The sequence below is a fragment of the Carcharodon carcharias genome, chromosome 13, assembly GCF_017639515.1.
Source record: "Carcharodon carcharias isolate sCarCar2 chromosome 13, sCarCar2.pri, whole genome shotgun sequence".
In the NCBI taxonomy this organism is placed as follows: domain Eukaryota; kingdom Metazoa; phylum Chordata; class Chondrichthyes; order Lamniformes; family Lamnidae; genus Carcharodon; species Carcharodon carcharias.
Window position 1 is genome coordinate 126,616,077 of NC_054479.1, and position 16,022 is coordinate 126,632,098.

The 16,022-nt window shown below is 46.1% G+C and overlaps 1 protein-coding gene across 1 annotated transcript in view; it reads right to left on the bottom strand.

Annotated features, from left to right (window-relative positions):
• snd1 (staphylococcal nuclease and tudor domain containing 1) overlaps positions 1 to 16,022 on the bottom strand; it is a 946,160-nt gene that overhangs the window by 668,672 nt on the left and 261,466 nt on the right. The window contains exon 14 of the mRNA XM_041202041.1: positions 9,540 to 9,612. Coding sequence (XP_041057975.1) covers positions 9,540 to 9,612 — 73 coding nt within the window. The remainder of the gene's footprint in view (positions 1 to 9,539; positions 9,613 to 16,022) is intronic.

Below are 16,022 nucleotides of genomic sequence, written 5' to 3' on the forward strand. Positions count from 1 at the left end.
CCTCACTACTTCTGTAACCTCCTTCAGCTCTACTAGCCTTCAATTTCTCTGTCCTCCGTTGATTCTGGTATCTGACAAATTCCAACTTTTACCACCCCGCCATTGGTGACAGCCTTCAGTCCTAAGTTCCGAAATCCCCGCCATAAACCTCTCCACCTCTTTACTGCTCTCTCTTTATTTAAGATGCTCCTTAAAACCTAACTCTTCAACCATGCTTCTGGTAATCTATCTTAACATCCCCTGTGTCAAAAAGGAGGGCCCTGTTTAATCTGTGCAAGAGCAAAACAAGATTGACTTTTTCTGAGCTTTCAGATACAAGACAGCATTTCTCTGCTTCCCTCTATTCCCCGAGTAGCCAGTCTAAACGAAAAGTGGACTGACTCCTATTTACAATCAGCAAACAAGGAGCAGTTACACAGCTCCTAGGCAAACAGGCATTTAGCAGTATGGTCAGTAATAGTTTGACTTAACTGGGAGGCTACTGTTTACATTCTACTGGGACAAAAGGGTTAATAATAAAGTGAGGCAAACTTGCTTCAGACCATACCACAGCTTTGGCCAACCTTTTCCATTTTGCCAGCCACAGTTCAGTTGGTTGCACTCTCAGCTCAAAGCCAGAAGGTTGTGGATTCAAGTCCCATGTCAGAGGATGGAGATTAAAAATCTAGTGCTGAAAGAGTGCAGCACCTTCAGAGCTGCAGTCTTTCAGATGAAACAATGAAGTCTGTTCTCTCAGGTGAATATAAAAGGTCCAATGCCATTTACCGAAGATAAACAGGACATTTCTCCCTGGTCGTCTGGCCAATATTTTCCCTTAGTCAACATCAGGAGACTACTTGGTCATTACCACATTGCAGTGAGGTTAAAATGGCTGTTGAACTTCCTACATTTCAACAGTGACTACATTTCAGGAGTACATCATTGGTTGTGAAGCACTCGAGTCATGGAAGGCACTATGTTAATGCAAGTCTTTCTTGCTCCATGACCTCACCAATAATTTCTATCAAACGTTGCTAGATGGGAAACAGCAGCCTAGTGGCAGCTATTCTCCAATTTTACCATTTGTCTTGCCCAGTACATGAAGGTATTATAAATTTTAAAGCTTTTTTTAAAAAAATTGACACAAAAGCTTAAGAGGGCCATTGCATACCATGTGACTTCTTTGGCATTTGAACAGCAAGACAATACAGTCTGTGGCCAATACCTGGTTAAATATGGACCTGAGTCAAGGCATCTCACAGCCACTTGAGAGATTCACACATCTCATCGTTTAAGAATGGACCAAAACCTACAGGCAGTGGGGTTTTAAGACAACTTGTCCCCATGTTTCACCAGGGACAACTGAGACATCAAAACTCCACGGGTGATAGGCGAATAAGAAATGGACCCCATTGAACTTTCCTAGTATTGTTATGGCTCTACGTCCAAACACAAAGAACTTGGATGTCTCAAACTCTCCAACTATGAAAGGCTACACCACAGGACGTGTATCAGCCCAACCCACCACATTTTTTGGAAGGACAACTTTGGACAGGTATACAAGACCTGCACTCCTGCCAATGTATTAATTAATCTAAGAAACTAATGGCATTCAGCGAAAGAGACTGAAATAATTACTATCTGATTTGCTTTTTCCTTCATCTGTATCTAATTTGTGATTATGATAGTGTGTTTGAGATATTGTGTTAAATCTTGAGGGCAAGTGTGTGATGATAAATAATCTCTTTAATTTTTACAGTCACAAAAAGCTTGCTGCTGGGATCATTTAAACTGGGAGAAACCATACTGAGAGTAAGAAAACACTAATTTCACACATAAAAACACTTTGATCACCCAGGCAGCATGTGTCAGTGGCAGGGGAGAAATACAATCATATCCTTCTACTCTAAAACAAATAGTGCATTTATGATCAATCACACTGTAGCATATTTTTAAAATTTCAAACATCCATCTCTGGCCAGACAACCTTTGGATAAGACCTCAGGTGCACAACTGGATTATTCACACTTCAAATTCATTTTGATCAATACAAGTAAGCCTCAACTAAATCTATAGCCTCAAACCAAAATGGCATCAACAAGTAATGTTTCTCACCTATATATCTGCTAATTAAATTTACAGGATACTTTTTGGGAACAGAAGTTAGGCAAATCAGAGGAGGAATAGTTTGGTTGGGCAGGTGGGCAGAGGAGAAGCAGGCGGGCAGGGGAGAGCCAGGCCACAGGCAGAGGAGACAGATAAGCGGCGGGCAGGCAGAGGAGACACAGGTGGGCAGACAGGCAGAGGGGAGATGGGCTGGCGAGCAGGCAAGCAGAGGAGAAACAGACAAGCAAGCAGACAGGAAAGACAGATGGACAACCTTACATAAATATAGAACAAAAACAGAATTACCTGGAAAAACTCAGCAGGTCTGGCAGCATCGGCGGAGAAGAAAAGAGTTGACGTTTCGAGTCCTCATGACCCTTCGACAAAACTTGAGTTCGAGTCCAGGAAAGAGCTGAAATATAAGCTGGTTTAAGGTGTGTGTGTGGGGGGCGGAGAGATAGAGAGACAGAGAGGTGGAGGGGGTTGGTGTGGTTGTAGGGACAAACAAGCAGTGATAGAAGCAGATCATCAAAAGATGTCAACGACAATAGTACAATAGAACACATAGGTGTTAAAGTTAAAGTTGGTGATATTATCTAAACGAATGTGCTAATTAAGAACGGATGGTAGGGCACTCAAGGTATAGCTCTAGTGGGTGTTTTTTTTATTTTTTTTTTATATAATGGAAATAGGTGGGAAAAGGAAAATCTTCATAATTTATTGGAAAAAAAAGAAGGGGGAAACAGAAAGGGGGTGGGGATGGGGGAGGGAGCTCACGACCTAAAGTTGTTGAATTCAATATTCAGTCCGGAAGGCTGTAAAGTCCCTAGTCGGAAGATGAGGTGTTGTTCCTCCAGTTTGCGTTGGGCTTCACTGGAACAATGCAGCAAGCCAAGGACAGACATGTGGGCAAGAGAGCAGGGTGGAGTGTTAAAATGGCAAGCGACAGGGAGGTTTGGGTCATTCTTGCGGACAGACCGCAGGTGTTCTGCAAAGCGGTCGCCCAGCTTACGTTTGGTCTCCCCAATGTAGAGGAGACCACATTGGGAGCAACGAATGCAGTAGACTAAGTTGGGGGAAATGCAAGTGAAATGCTGCTTCACTTGAAAGGAGTGTTTGGGTCCTTGGACGGTGAGGAGAGAGGAAGTGAAGGGGCAGGTATTGCATCTTTTGCGTGGGCATGGGGTTGTGCCATAGGAGGGGGTTGAGGAGTAGGGGGTGATGGAGGAGTGGACCAGGGTGTCCCGGAGGGAGCGATCCCTGCGGAATGCCGATAAGGGGGGTGAAGGGAAGATGTGTTTGGTGGTGGCGTCATGCTGGAGTTGGCGGAAATGGCGGAGGATGATCCTTTGAATGCGGAGGCTGGTGGGGTGATAAGTGAGGACAAGGGGGACCCTATCATGTTTCTGGGAGGGAGGAGAAGGAGTGAGGGCGGATGCGCAGGAGATGGGCTGGACACGGTTGAGGGCCCTGTCAACGACCGTGGGTGGAAAACCTCGGTTAAGGAAGAAGGAGGACATGTCAGAGGAACTGTTTTTGAATGTAGCATCATCGGAACAGATGCGACGGAGGCGAAAGAACTGAGAGAATGGGATGGAGTCCTTACAGGAAGTGGGGTGTGAGGAGCTGTAGTCGAGATAGCTGTGGGAGTCGGTGGGTTTGTAATGGATATTGGTGGACAGTCTATCACCAGAGATTGAGACAGAGAGGTCAAGGAAGGGAAGGGAAGTGTCAGAGATGGACCACGTGAAAATGATGGAGGGGTGGAGATTGGAAGCAAAATTAATAAATTTTTCCAACTCCTGACGAGAGCATGAAGCGGCACCGAAATAATCATCGATGTACCGGAGAAAGAGTTGTGGAAGGGGGCCGGAGTAGGACTGCAACAAGGAATGTTCCACATACCCCATAAAGAGACAGGCATAGCTGGGGCCCATGCGGGTACCCATAGCCACACCTTTTATTTGGAGGAAGTGAGAGGAGTTGAAGGAGAAATTGTTCAGCGTGAGAACAAGTTCAGCCAGACGGAGGAGAGTAGTGGTGGATGGGGATTGTTCGGGCCTCTGTTCGAGGAAGAAGCTAAGGGCCCTCAGACCATCCTGGTGGGGGATGGAGGTGTAGAGGGATTGGACGTCCATGGTGAAGAGGAAGCGGTAGGGGCCAGGGAACTGGAAATTGTTGATGTGACGAAAGGTGTCAGAGGAATCACGGATGTAGGTGGGAAGGGACTGGACAAGGGGAGAGAGAAGGGAGTCAAGATAACGAGAAATGAGTTCTGTGGGGCAGGAGCAAGCTGAGACGATCGGTCTACCGGGGCAGTTCTGTTTGTGGATTTTGGGTAGGAGATAGAAGCGGGCCGTCCGAGGTTGGGCGACTATCAGGTTGGAAGCTGTGGGAGGGAGATCCCCAGAGGAGATGAGGTCAGTGACAGTCCTGGAAACAGTGGCTTGATGTTCAGTGGTGGGGTCATGGTCCAGGGAGAGGTAGGAGGAAGTGTCTGCGAGTTGACGCTCAGCCTCCACGAGGTAGAGGTCAGTGCGCCAGAAACAGAACTGCCCCGGTAGACCGATCGTCTCAGCTTGCTCCTGCCCCACAGAACTCATTTCTCGTTATCTTGACTCCCTTCTCTCTCCCCTTGTCCAGTCCCTTCCCACCTACATCCGTGATTCCTCTGACACCTTACGTCACATCAACAATTTCCAGTTCCCTGGCCCCTACCGCTTCCTCTTCACCATGGACGTCCAATCCCTCTACACCTCCATCCCCCACCAGGATGGTCTGAGGGCCCTTAGCTTCTTCCTCGAACAGAGGCCCGAACAATCCCCATCCACCACTACTCTCCTCCGTCTGGCTGAACTTGTTCTCACGCTGAACAATTTCTCCTTCAACTCCTCTCACTTCCTCCAAATAAAAGGTGTGGCTATGGGTACCCGCATGGGCCCCAGCTATGCCTGTCTCTTTATGGGGTATGTGGAACATTCCTTGTTGCAGTCCTACTCCGGCCCCCTTCCACAACTCTTTCTCCGGTACATCGATGATTATTTCGGTGCCGCTTCATGCTCTCGTCAGGAGTTGGAAAAATTTATTAATTTTGCTTCCAATCTCCACCCCTCCATCATTTTCACGTGGTCCATCTCTGACACTTCCCTTCCCTTCCTTGACCTCTCTGTCTCAATCTCTGGTGATAGACTGTCCACCAATATCCATTACAAACCCACCGACTCCCACAGCTATCTCGACTACAGCTCCTCAAACCCCGCTTCCTGTAAGGACTCCATCCCATTCTCTCAGTTCCTTCGCCTCCGTCGCATCTGTTCCGATGATGCTACATTCAAAAACAGTTCCTCTGACATGTCCTCCTTCTTCCTTAACCGAGGTTTTCCACCCACGGTCGTTGACAGGGCCCTCAACCGTGTCCGGCCCATCTCCTGCGCATCCGCCCTCACTCCTTCTCCTCCCTCCCAGAAACATGATAGGGTCCCCCTTGTCCTCACTTATCACCCCACCAGCCTCCGCATTCAAAGGATCATCCTCCGCCATTTCCGCCAACTCCAGCATGACGCCACCACCAAACACATCTTCCCTTCACCCCCCTTATCGGCATTCCGTAGGGATCGCTCCCTCCGGGACACCCTGGTCCACTCCTCCATCACCCCCTACTCCTCAACCCCCTCCTATGGCACAACCCCATGCCCACGCAAAAGATGCAACACCTGCCCCTTCACTTCCTCTCTCCTCACCGTCCAAGGACCCAAACACTCCTTCCAAGTGAAGCAGCATTTCACTTGCATTTCCCCCAACTTAGTCTACTGCATTCGTTGCTCCCAATGTGGTCTCCTCTACATTGGAGAGACCAAACGTAAGCTGGGCGACCGCTTTGCAGAACACCTGCGGTCTGTCCGCAAGAATGACCCAAACCTCCCTGTCGCTTGCCATTTTAACACTCCACCCTGCTCTCTTGCCCACATGTCTGTCCTTGGCTTGCTGCATTGTTCCAGTGAAGCCCAACGCAAACTGGAGGAACAACACCTCATCTTCCGACTAGGGACTTTACAGCCTTCCGGACTGAATACTGAATTCAACAACTTTAGGTCGTGAGCTCCCTCCCCCATCCCCACCCCCTTTCTGTTTCCCCCTTCTTTTTTTTCCAATAAATTATAAAGATTTTCCTTTTCCCACCTATTTCCATTATATAAAAAAAAAATTAAAAAAAAACCCACTAGAGCTGTACCTTGAGTGCCCTACCATCCATTCTTAATTAGCACATTCGTTTAGATAATATCACCAACTTTAACTTTAACACCTATGTGTTCTATTGTACTATTGTCGTTGACATCTTTTGATGATCTGCTTCTATCACTGCTTGTTTGTCCTTACAACCACACCAACCCCCTCCACCTCTGTCTCTCTATCTCTCCGCCCCCCACACACACACCTTAAACCAGCTTATATTTCAGCTCTTTCCTGGACTCGAACTCAAGTTCTGTCGAAGGGTCATGAGGACTCGAAACGTCAACTCTTTTCTTCTCCGCCGATGCTGCCAGACCTGCTGAGTTTTTCCAGGTAATTCTGTTTTTGTTTTGGATTTCCAGCATCCGCAGTTTTTTTGTTTTTATTACATAAATATAGTACTTTTCATGAACACCGGACATCTCAAAGCACGTCACAGCCAATTAAGTAGTCACCATTGTTTTGGAGGATAGCAACAGCCAAACTTATGCACAACAAGATCCCAAAAATAGCAATGTGATAATAAGCAGATAATCTGTTTCTGTGATGCTGTTTGAGGGATAAATGGCTATATTTTATTTCTGAGTAGTCCCCAATTTCTGGACTCCAATAAGATCTCTGATTACAGCAGTCCTTAACTTTTCTTACATCCCCAAGTACCAAGCCACAATTGTTTAACCACTTACCAAGCAATCTGGATTGATCAATTTGAAGCATAGTTTCAAAACATGTGGATGACACCAGATTGGGGTGTGCAGTTAATACAGAGAATAACTACAACAAATAAAGGAAGACATGAATAAATTTGTAGGATGGGCATGTAATTGGCAAATAAAATTTAATATAGGCAAGTTTAAGGAAGGACATTTTGGTATGGCAAGGAGATTACACACTTGTTTGAAAATAAGCATCTTAATTAGGTAAAGAAACTGATTGATTTGCAGGTACTAATACACAAATCAATAAAAATAGTGATGGATGTTTCTAACAACATAGAAAAGCCAAGTACTGGGGTTCATTTCCAAAGAGGTAGAGTTGAAAAGCAGAGAAAATATGGTAAACTTGCATAGAAGCTTGGATAATGCACACTTGACCATCCAAGGTTCTGGTCTCCATGTTACTAAAAAAAAATATGGAGGCACTGCAGAAAAAGCAAAAAATGATGTACAAAAATGAAAGCAAAACTGAGGGGCTACATCTAAGAGGAAATATTGAACATGCTGGGGCTCCTTTCTCTAGGAAAAAAGACTGAGGGGTAGCCTAATCGAGAAGTTCAAATTATTAAAGGGTCGAATGGACAGACATAAAGATGTTTTCACTTGCAGGCCAGACCAGAGCTAGGGGTCATACATGTAGGATCATCATTAATGAATCCAATAAGGAATTCAGCAGAAACTTCTTTACCCAGAAAGTGGTTAGAATATGGAATTCACTGCCACAAAGGCAAATATGAAAGATGTGCTTAAGGGGATGCTGGATTCATAACAAGCAAAAATTGAAAAGAAAATCTCAATAGGGTTAGATGAAGAGGCTTGGGAGATAGCTCACGTGGAGCATAAACACTGCATTGACCTATTGGGCTGAGTGGGATGTAAATAATCTTGATATTTTGTAATGCTTTGCAATGCCATCTCTTCAAACTCTTAGTCCCAGAGATTCTTAGAAGTTTACTTATGCTCATACTATTCCCTTCTGCCCTTTGAGCTGCTCCATTTTCTTCTGCTTTTTAAAAAATGTATTTATTAATAATGTATGCAAGTTGCTGGCCAAGCTATATTTAATGCCCACCACTAGTTATTGAGAAGATAGTGACACCCTTTGTGACCTCATGTGTTGGTAACGGGTATGTTCAGGTTCTTTTCATCTTTAACAAACTTCCAAATGTGTAACTGTTTGTGGAATTCACCCTTGTAGGGATTGTAATCTTTTATCTGTATTATTACAAAACACACATCCCTGACAGTGATGGGCTCTCCTCCTGAACCAGTGCAATTCTTGTGGGAATGGTGCTCCGATGTGGCATCAGGTAAGGAATAAACACAGTAGTGATAAAGCAACAGTGATACACATCAAAATCAAGACAGTCCAATGGCATTGTTGATTTTCCTCAGTGGTAGGCAGAGGTTACAGAGAAATGCTACTGAAGTAACTCTGGTGCGTTGCTGCAATGAATCTGTTGATAGCAAATACAGCAGACACAATGGGCCTATAATTGAAGTAATGGGTCATAAGTCCAGTGGTTGATGTGCTGGATGGTTTCAAGCTTTTTGATATTTGCTGTTGCAGCTGCACAGGTCTTCAGGCAAATGTTGACGGGGTGGGAAAACTTTCTGTACTACAATTAGGAATGTTAACTGCCACATATCTACACAAAAATGGAGGCCAGCCAGGTTGTGCTGTGGGATGGCATATGCTTTTCTCTTATTAGAGTTGTGAATGGGACAAAATCCATGCTGAAATCCATACTAATGATCATGACTAGCACAATGTGGCCATCCTACTATGGCTCACTATCTGCACTGGGGTTACTTCTTTTCTCTTAAGAACTTGAGTCTCAGATACCTCCAAAGCCTTTGGCACTGCCAAAGTATTTGACAGGAACTAGAACCATGCACTTCCAAATAAGCTATCACTGGTCTTCCAAAAAATCTCTCTTCACAACATTCAGTATCTGGTTTCCTCCCATGGCTTGACTTGCACTACAGTTGGTTCATCCTGTCACTTTTGCGATTAACCAGAGTTTGCTAGGGCTTTGCTATCTTCCCATTCTTCCTTCTTGATATCTGAAATCTCACCTCTCATTACCAGTTCACACTTTTGCTGATGATTTCATAACTAGTTTAAAAAATAAAATACCAAACTTAGGCATCTATACGTCAGACTTTGCCACATACTGGCTGCACCAAAATCAGTTTAAATCACAAGCAAAAAGAAGGGCTTGCATTTAGAAAGGGTGAAGAAAACATCAATATATCTAGAATGGCATCTATACTGTTTTTGTTTTAATTCACAACAAATAAACATCAAATATAAAACAAGCGATGTTGCACAATGAGCACTGGGTCTGCACATTTCCAACACAATAGCAACAAGACTGTGTGCATTCATTTTATAAAATAATTTTTCCAGCATCATAGGCTTTAAACATTTTCAGAATTCAGCAACCAAACAATAAAATTAAGCTTTTCCACTTTAAAAAAATGTGATTGTGCGGTGTAGCCTACCCCAGAGATATCAGCAACACGGTGGATTGGCACCTCCTTCTTACTGTGGAGTCCTTTGGCATTCTTGATAGCCCTAAGACGATAAAAATATAATTTGATTAACACAAAAACAAAAGAAAAGCTAGCTGTAAATACAAGGCTATAAAAGCAGCATTAACCTTTATCAGTACAAAGCTAGCAGCCTTAAAAGCAACCAGTAGCACGGATAACACGAAAGGTCCAGTATGAAAATTCAACTCGAAGTGCAGGCTTGTCCAACTCACGTCCTAGTTTGTGGCCCCCGAGCCCTCTGAACTGAACCAGCCAAACTTATTAGACATTCAACTGACTCACATTTGAAAAATACTAGAGAGTAAGTGAGCAAGAGCACGTGCGCAAGCATGGGGGAGAAAGAGAGCGTGCGGGGCAAAGGGAGGCAGCGAGGGAGATGGTAGGAAGAGTGGAGCGGGGGGAGGGGGGAAGATAGAGAGAGAGAGAGAGAGAGAGAGAGAGAGAGAGAGAGAGAGAGAGGCGGGGGGGAGGGAGAGAGAGAGAGGGAGCAGGAGAGGGGGGAGAGAGGGCGTGGGCAGGAGGGCTCAGGCAAGAGTTAGAGGAGGGGGGAGAGTATGAATGCATGCAAGAGAGGAGAGTGTGAATGTGTGCAAAGAGAGGGGACAGTGTGTGTGCTCACCATTGGTGACTGAGTGAGAGAGAGAGGGGGCAAGAGTGAGTGAGTGATTGAGTGAGAGGGGTCAGTGAGAGAGGAGTGAGTGAGGGGTTAGCGTGAGTAAGTGAGAGAGAGAGAGAGGGGTGACTGAGTGAGAGAGGAGTGAGTGAGTGTGAGGGAGTGGGCGAGTGAGTGTGTGGGAGTGGGCAAGTGAGTGTGTGGCGAGAGAGGGGGAGAGGTTTAGTGTGAGCAAGTGTGTGTGCGCGCGAGAAAGGAGTGAGTGCATTTGTGAGAGACAGGAATAAGCCTGAATGAGAGAGAGGGTTATATGTTTCTGGGTGCATGAGATAGGGAGGATTGAATGAGAATGAGTGAGAGAGGGACGTGCAAGCGAGTGTGTGAGAGAATGGCGAGTGTGATGAGTGTGAGGGGGAGGGGAAAACGTGAGTGAGTGTGGGAGAGAGGGAAGTGTGAGCACGAGAGAGCGGAGAAAGTTAGTATACGTGAGAGAGGGGTGAATACTAAATAATCAATGGACAAAAGTGGGGGAGGAAATAAATATAATAACTATCACTAGAGAAAATGTACTAGAGAAACTAATGGGGCTAAAGGCCGATAGGTCCCCTGGACCTGATGGGTTGTATCCCAAGACATTAAAGGAAGTAGCTACAGAGATAGTGGATGCACTACTAGTAATCTTCCAGGAATCCTTAGATTCTGGACAAGTCCCAGGAGACTGGAAAATTGCCAATGGAATGCCCTTATACAAAAAGGGAGACAGACAAAAAGCAGGTAACTATAGGCCAGTTAGCTTAATATCACGTGCATGTTAAAAGGGCGCGTGTGCATGTGCGTGTGGCTCACTCTCAGTCGCAGGGTTCTCATTCACCTTCACCCCTACACATCAACTTCAGTAGTGATGGAAGGGGTCATCAACAGTGCTATCAAGTGGCACTTGCTTAGAATAACCTGCTCAATAACGCTCAGTTTGGGTCTGCAAGGATCACTCAGTTTGGGTCTGCAAGGATCACTCAGTTTGGGTCTGCAAGGATCACTCAGTTTGGGTCTGCAAGGATCACTCAGTTTGGGTCTGCAAGGATCACTCAGTTTGGGTCTGCAAGGATCACTCAGTTTGGGTCTGCAAGGATCACTCAGTTTGGGTCTGCAAGGATCACTCAGTTTGGGTCTGCAAGGATCACTCAGTTTGGGTCTGCAAGGATCACTCAGTTTGGGTCTGCAAGGATCACTCAGTTTGGGTCTGCAAGGATCACTCAGTTTGGGTCTGCAAGGATCACTCAGTTTGGGTCTGCAAGGATCACTCAGTTTGGGTCTGCAAGGATCACTCAGTTTGGGTCTGCAAGGATCACTCAGTTTGGGTCTGCAAGGATCACTCAGTTTGGGTCTGCAAGGATCACTCAGTTTGGGTCTGCAAGGATCACTCAGTTTGGGTCTGCAAGGATCACTCAGTTTGGGTCTGCAAGGATCACTCAGTTTGGGTCTGCAAGGATCACTCAGTTTGGGTCTGCAAGGATCACTCAGTTTGGGTCTGCAAGGATCACTCAGTTTGGGTCTGCAAGGATCACTCAGTTTGGGTCTGCAAGGATCACTCAGTTTGGGTCTGCAAGGATCACTCAGTTTGGGTCTGCAAGGATCACTCAGTTTGGGTCTGCAAGGATCACTCAGTTTGGGTCTGCAAGGATCACTCAGTTTGGGTCTGCAAGGATCACTCAGTTTGGGTCTGCAAGGATCACTCAGTTTGGGTCTGCAAGGATCACTCAGTTTGGGTCTGCAAGGATCACTCAGTTTGGGTCTGCAAGGATCACTCAGTTTGGGTCTGCAAGGATCACTCAGTTTGGGTCTGCAAGGATCACTCAGTTTGGGTCTGCAAGGATCACTCAGTTTGGGTCTGCAAGGATCACTCAGTTTGGGTCTGCAAGGATCACTCAGTTTGGGTCTGCAAGGATCACTCAGTTTGGGTCTGCAAGGATCACTCAGTTTGGGTCTGCAAGGATCACTCAGTTTGGGTCTGCAAGGATCACTCAGTTTGGGTCTGCAAGGATCACTCAGTTTGGGTCTGCAAGGATCACTCAGTTTGGGTCTGCAAGGATCACTCAGTTTGGGTCTGCAAGGATCACTCAGTTTGGGTCTGCAAGGATCACTCAGTTTGGGTCTGCAAGGATCACTCAGTTTGGGTCTGCAAGGATCACTCAGTTTGGGTCTGCAAGGATCACTCAGTTTGGGTCTGCAAGGATCACTCAGTTTGGGTCTGCAAGGATCACTCAGTTTGGGTCTGCAAGGATCACTCAGTTTGGGTCTGCAAGGATCACTCAGTTTGGGTCTGCAAGGATCACTCAGTTTGGGTCTGCAAGGATCACTCAGTTTGGGTCTGCAAGGATCACTCAGTTTGGGTCTGCAAGGATCACTCAGTTTGGGTCTGCAAGGATCACTCAGTTTGGGTCTGCAAGGATCACTCAGTTTGGGTCTGCAAGGATCACTCAGTTTGGGTCTGCAAGGATCACTCAGTTTGGGTCTGCAAGGATCACTCAGTTTGGGTCTGCAAGGATCACTCAGTTTGGGTCTGCAAGGATCACTCAGTTTGGGTCTGCAAGGATCACTCAGTTTGGGTCTGCAAGGATCACTCAGTTTGGGTCTGCAAGGATCACTCAGTTTGGGTCTGCAAGGATCACTCAGTTTGGGTCTGCAAGGATCACTCAGTTTGGGTCTGCAAGGATCACTCAGTTTGGGTCTGCAAGGATCACTCAGTTTGGGTCTGCAAGGATCACTCAGTTTGGGTCTGCAAGGATCACTCAGTTTGGGTCTGCAAGGATCACTCAGTTTGGGTCTGCAAGGATCACTCAGTTTGGGTCTGCAAGGATCACTCAGTTTGGGTCTGCAAGGATCACTCAGTTTGGGTCTGCAAGGATCACTCAGTTTGGGTCTGCAAGGATCACTCAGTTTGGGTCTGCAAGGATCACTCAGTTTGGGTCTGCAAGGATCACTCAGTTTGGGTCTGCAAGGATCACTCAGTTTGGGTCTGCAAGGATCACTCAGTTTGGGTCTGCAAGGATCACTCAGTTTGGGTCTGCAAGGATCACTCAGTTTGGGTCTGCAAGGATCACTCAGTTTGGGTCTGCAAGGATCACTCAGTTTGGGTCTGCAAGGATCACTCAGTTTGGGTCTGCAAGGATCACTCAGTTTGGGTCTGCAAGGATCACTCAGTTTGGGTCTGCAAGGATCACTCAGTTTGGGTCTGCAAGGATCACTCAGTTTGGGTCTGCAAGGATCACTCAGTTTGGGTCTGCAAGGATCACTCAGTTTGGGTCTGCAAGGATCACTCAGTTTGGGTCTGCAAGGATCACTCAGTTTGGGTCTGCAAGGATCACTCAGTTTGGGTCTGCAAGGATCACTCAGTTTGGGTCTGCAAGGATCACTCAGTTCCTGACCTCATTACCACCTTGATTCAAACATGGACAAAAGAGCTGAACTCCAGAGGTGATGTGAGAGTGACTGCCCATGACATCAAGGCAGCATTTGACCAAGGGTGGCATCAAGGAGTCCTAGCAAGACTGGTGTCAATGGGAATCAGGGGGAAAGGTCTTCACTGATTGGAGTCATGCCTAGCACAAAGGAAGATGGCTGTGGTTGTTGGAGTCAATCATCTCAGTTCCAGGACCTCACTGTAGGAGTTCCTCAGGGTAGCATCCTCAGCCCAACCATCTTCAGCTGCTTCATCAATGGCCTTCCTTCCATCATAAGGTCAGAAGTGGGGATGAATGCTCATGATTACACAATGTTCAGCACCATTCACAACTCTAGATACTGAAGCAGTCCATGTTAAAGACCTGGACAATATCCAGGCTTGGGCTGACAAGTGGCAAGTAACTTTTGCGCCACACAAGTGCCAGGCAATTACCATCTCCAACAAGAATCTAACCACCACCTTTGACATTCAATGGCATTACCATCACTGAATCACCCAATATCAACATCCAGCAGATTACATTGGCCAGAAACTGAACTGGACTAGCCATATAAATACTGTGGCTACAACAGCAGGTCAGAGGCTAGGAATCCTGCAGTAAATAACTCATCTCATGACTCCCCAAAGCCTGTCCGCCAATGCACAAGTCAGGAGTGTGATGGAATGTTCTCTGCTTGCTTAGATGAGTGCATCTCCTGCAACCCTCAAAACGGTGACACCATCCAGGGCAAAGCAACCTCCTTGATTGGCATCCCACCCACAAACATTCATTCCCTCCACCACCAACATACAGTGGCAGCAGTGTGTATCATCTACATGATGCATTGCAAGAACTCATCAAGGCTCCTTCGACAGCACCTTCCAAACCCAAGGGAGGCAGACATAAGGAAGTTCCCCTCCAAGCCACTTACCATCCTGACTTGGAAACATATCGCCATAAATTCATTGTAGCTGGGTCAAAATCCTGGAACTCCCTCCCTAACAGCACTGTGGGTGCATTAACACCACATGGACTGTAGCGGTTCAAGAAGGCAACTCACCACCACTTTCTCAAGGGCAATTAGGGATGGGACAATAAAGGCTGGGCAGAGAGTGATGCCCACATCCTATGAACAATTTTTAAAAATTGATAATGGCAAAATAAACAAAACTGAAGCACAATCAATTCAAGCCGAAGAATATTTTGCAACAAAACGTAAGACTTTCTTTTCTCTAGGCTTTACTTCGCAACGAGAAACTAGAGTTTTAAGTACTGCCCAAAGTATTCAAAGAAACCCAAACACAGATTTTTCATAGAATCACAGACTCTCAAGAGTACATTTTGACCAAACAAGTATTTATGACCTTGGCGTGTGTATCCATAGATCTCTGAAGGCGGAGGGACATGTTAGTGGGGTGGTGAAAAAGGCATATGGGACACTTGCCTTTATCAATCGAGGCACAGATTACAAAAGTAGGGAGATCATGTTGGAGTTGTATAGAACCTTGGTGAGGCCACAGCTGGAATACTGTGTGCAGTTCTGGTCGCCACATTATAGGAAGGATGTGTTTGCACTGGAGGGGATGCAGAGGAGATTCACCAGGATGTTGCCTGGGATGAAACATTTAAGTTATGAGGAGAGTTGGATAGACTTGGGTTGTTTTCGTTGGAGCAGAGAAGACTGAGAGGTGACCTGATCGAGGTGTACAAGATTATGAGGGGCATGGACAGGGTGGATAGGGAGCAGCTGTTCCCCTTAGTTGAAGGGTCAGTCACAAGCGGACATAATTTCAAGGTGAGGGGCAGGAGGTTTAGGGGGGATTTGAGGTAAAACCTTTTTACCCAGAGGATAGTGACGGTCTGGAATGCACTGCCTGGGAGGGTGGTGGAGGCAGGTTGCCTTGCATCCTTTAAAAAGTACCTGGATGAGCACTTGGCACGTCATAACATTCAAGGCTATGGGCCAAGTGCTGGTAAATGGGATTAGGTAAGTCAGGTGTTTCTCACGTGTTGGTGCAGACTCGATGGGCTGAAGGGCCTCTTCTGCACTGTGTGATTATGTGAACTGTGGAAAAAACTGTCCCTGAAATGAGAAAATTTCCCACTCTCATTAAGCCTATTTCAATAGACATAGGACCTGTAGATGGTTCACTTTAGAACAAAATTTAGGGTCCTGCAATGGAATAGGCAAAGGTACAGCCTCAGAGACCAAGATGATCTTAAATCTATACCCTTAATTAGAACATTCCTCAGATAATATCACCACCTTCAACACCTCTTTATCCTTCTGTCTGTGTCATCTTTTGGTTATCTCCACCTATCAATGGCCCTCTAACCAGCTCTACCCCCCGCCCCCTTAAACCAGCTTATATTTCA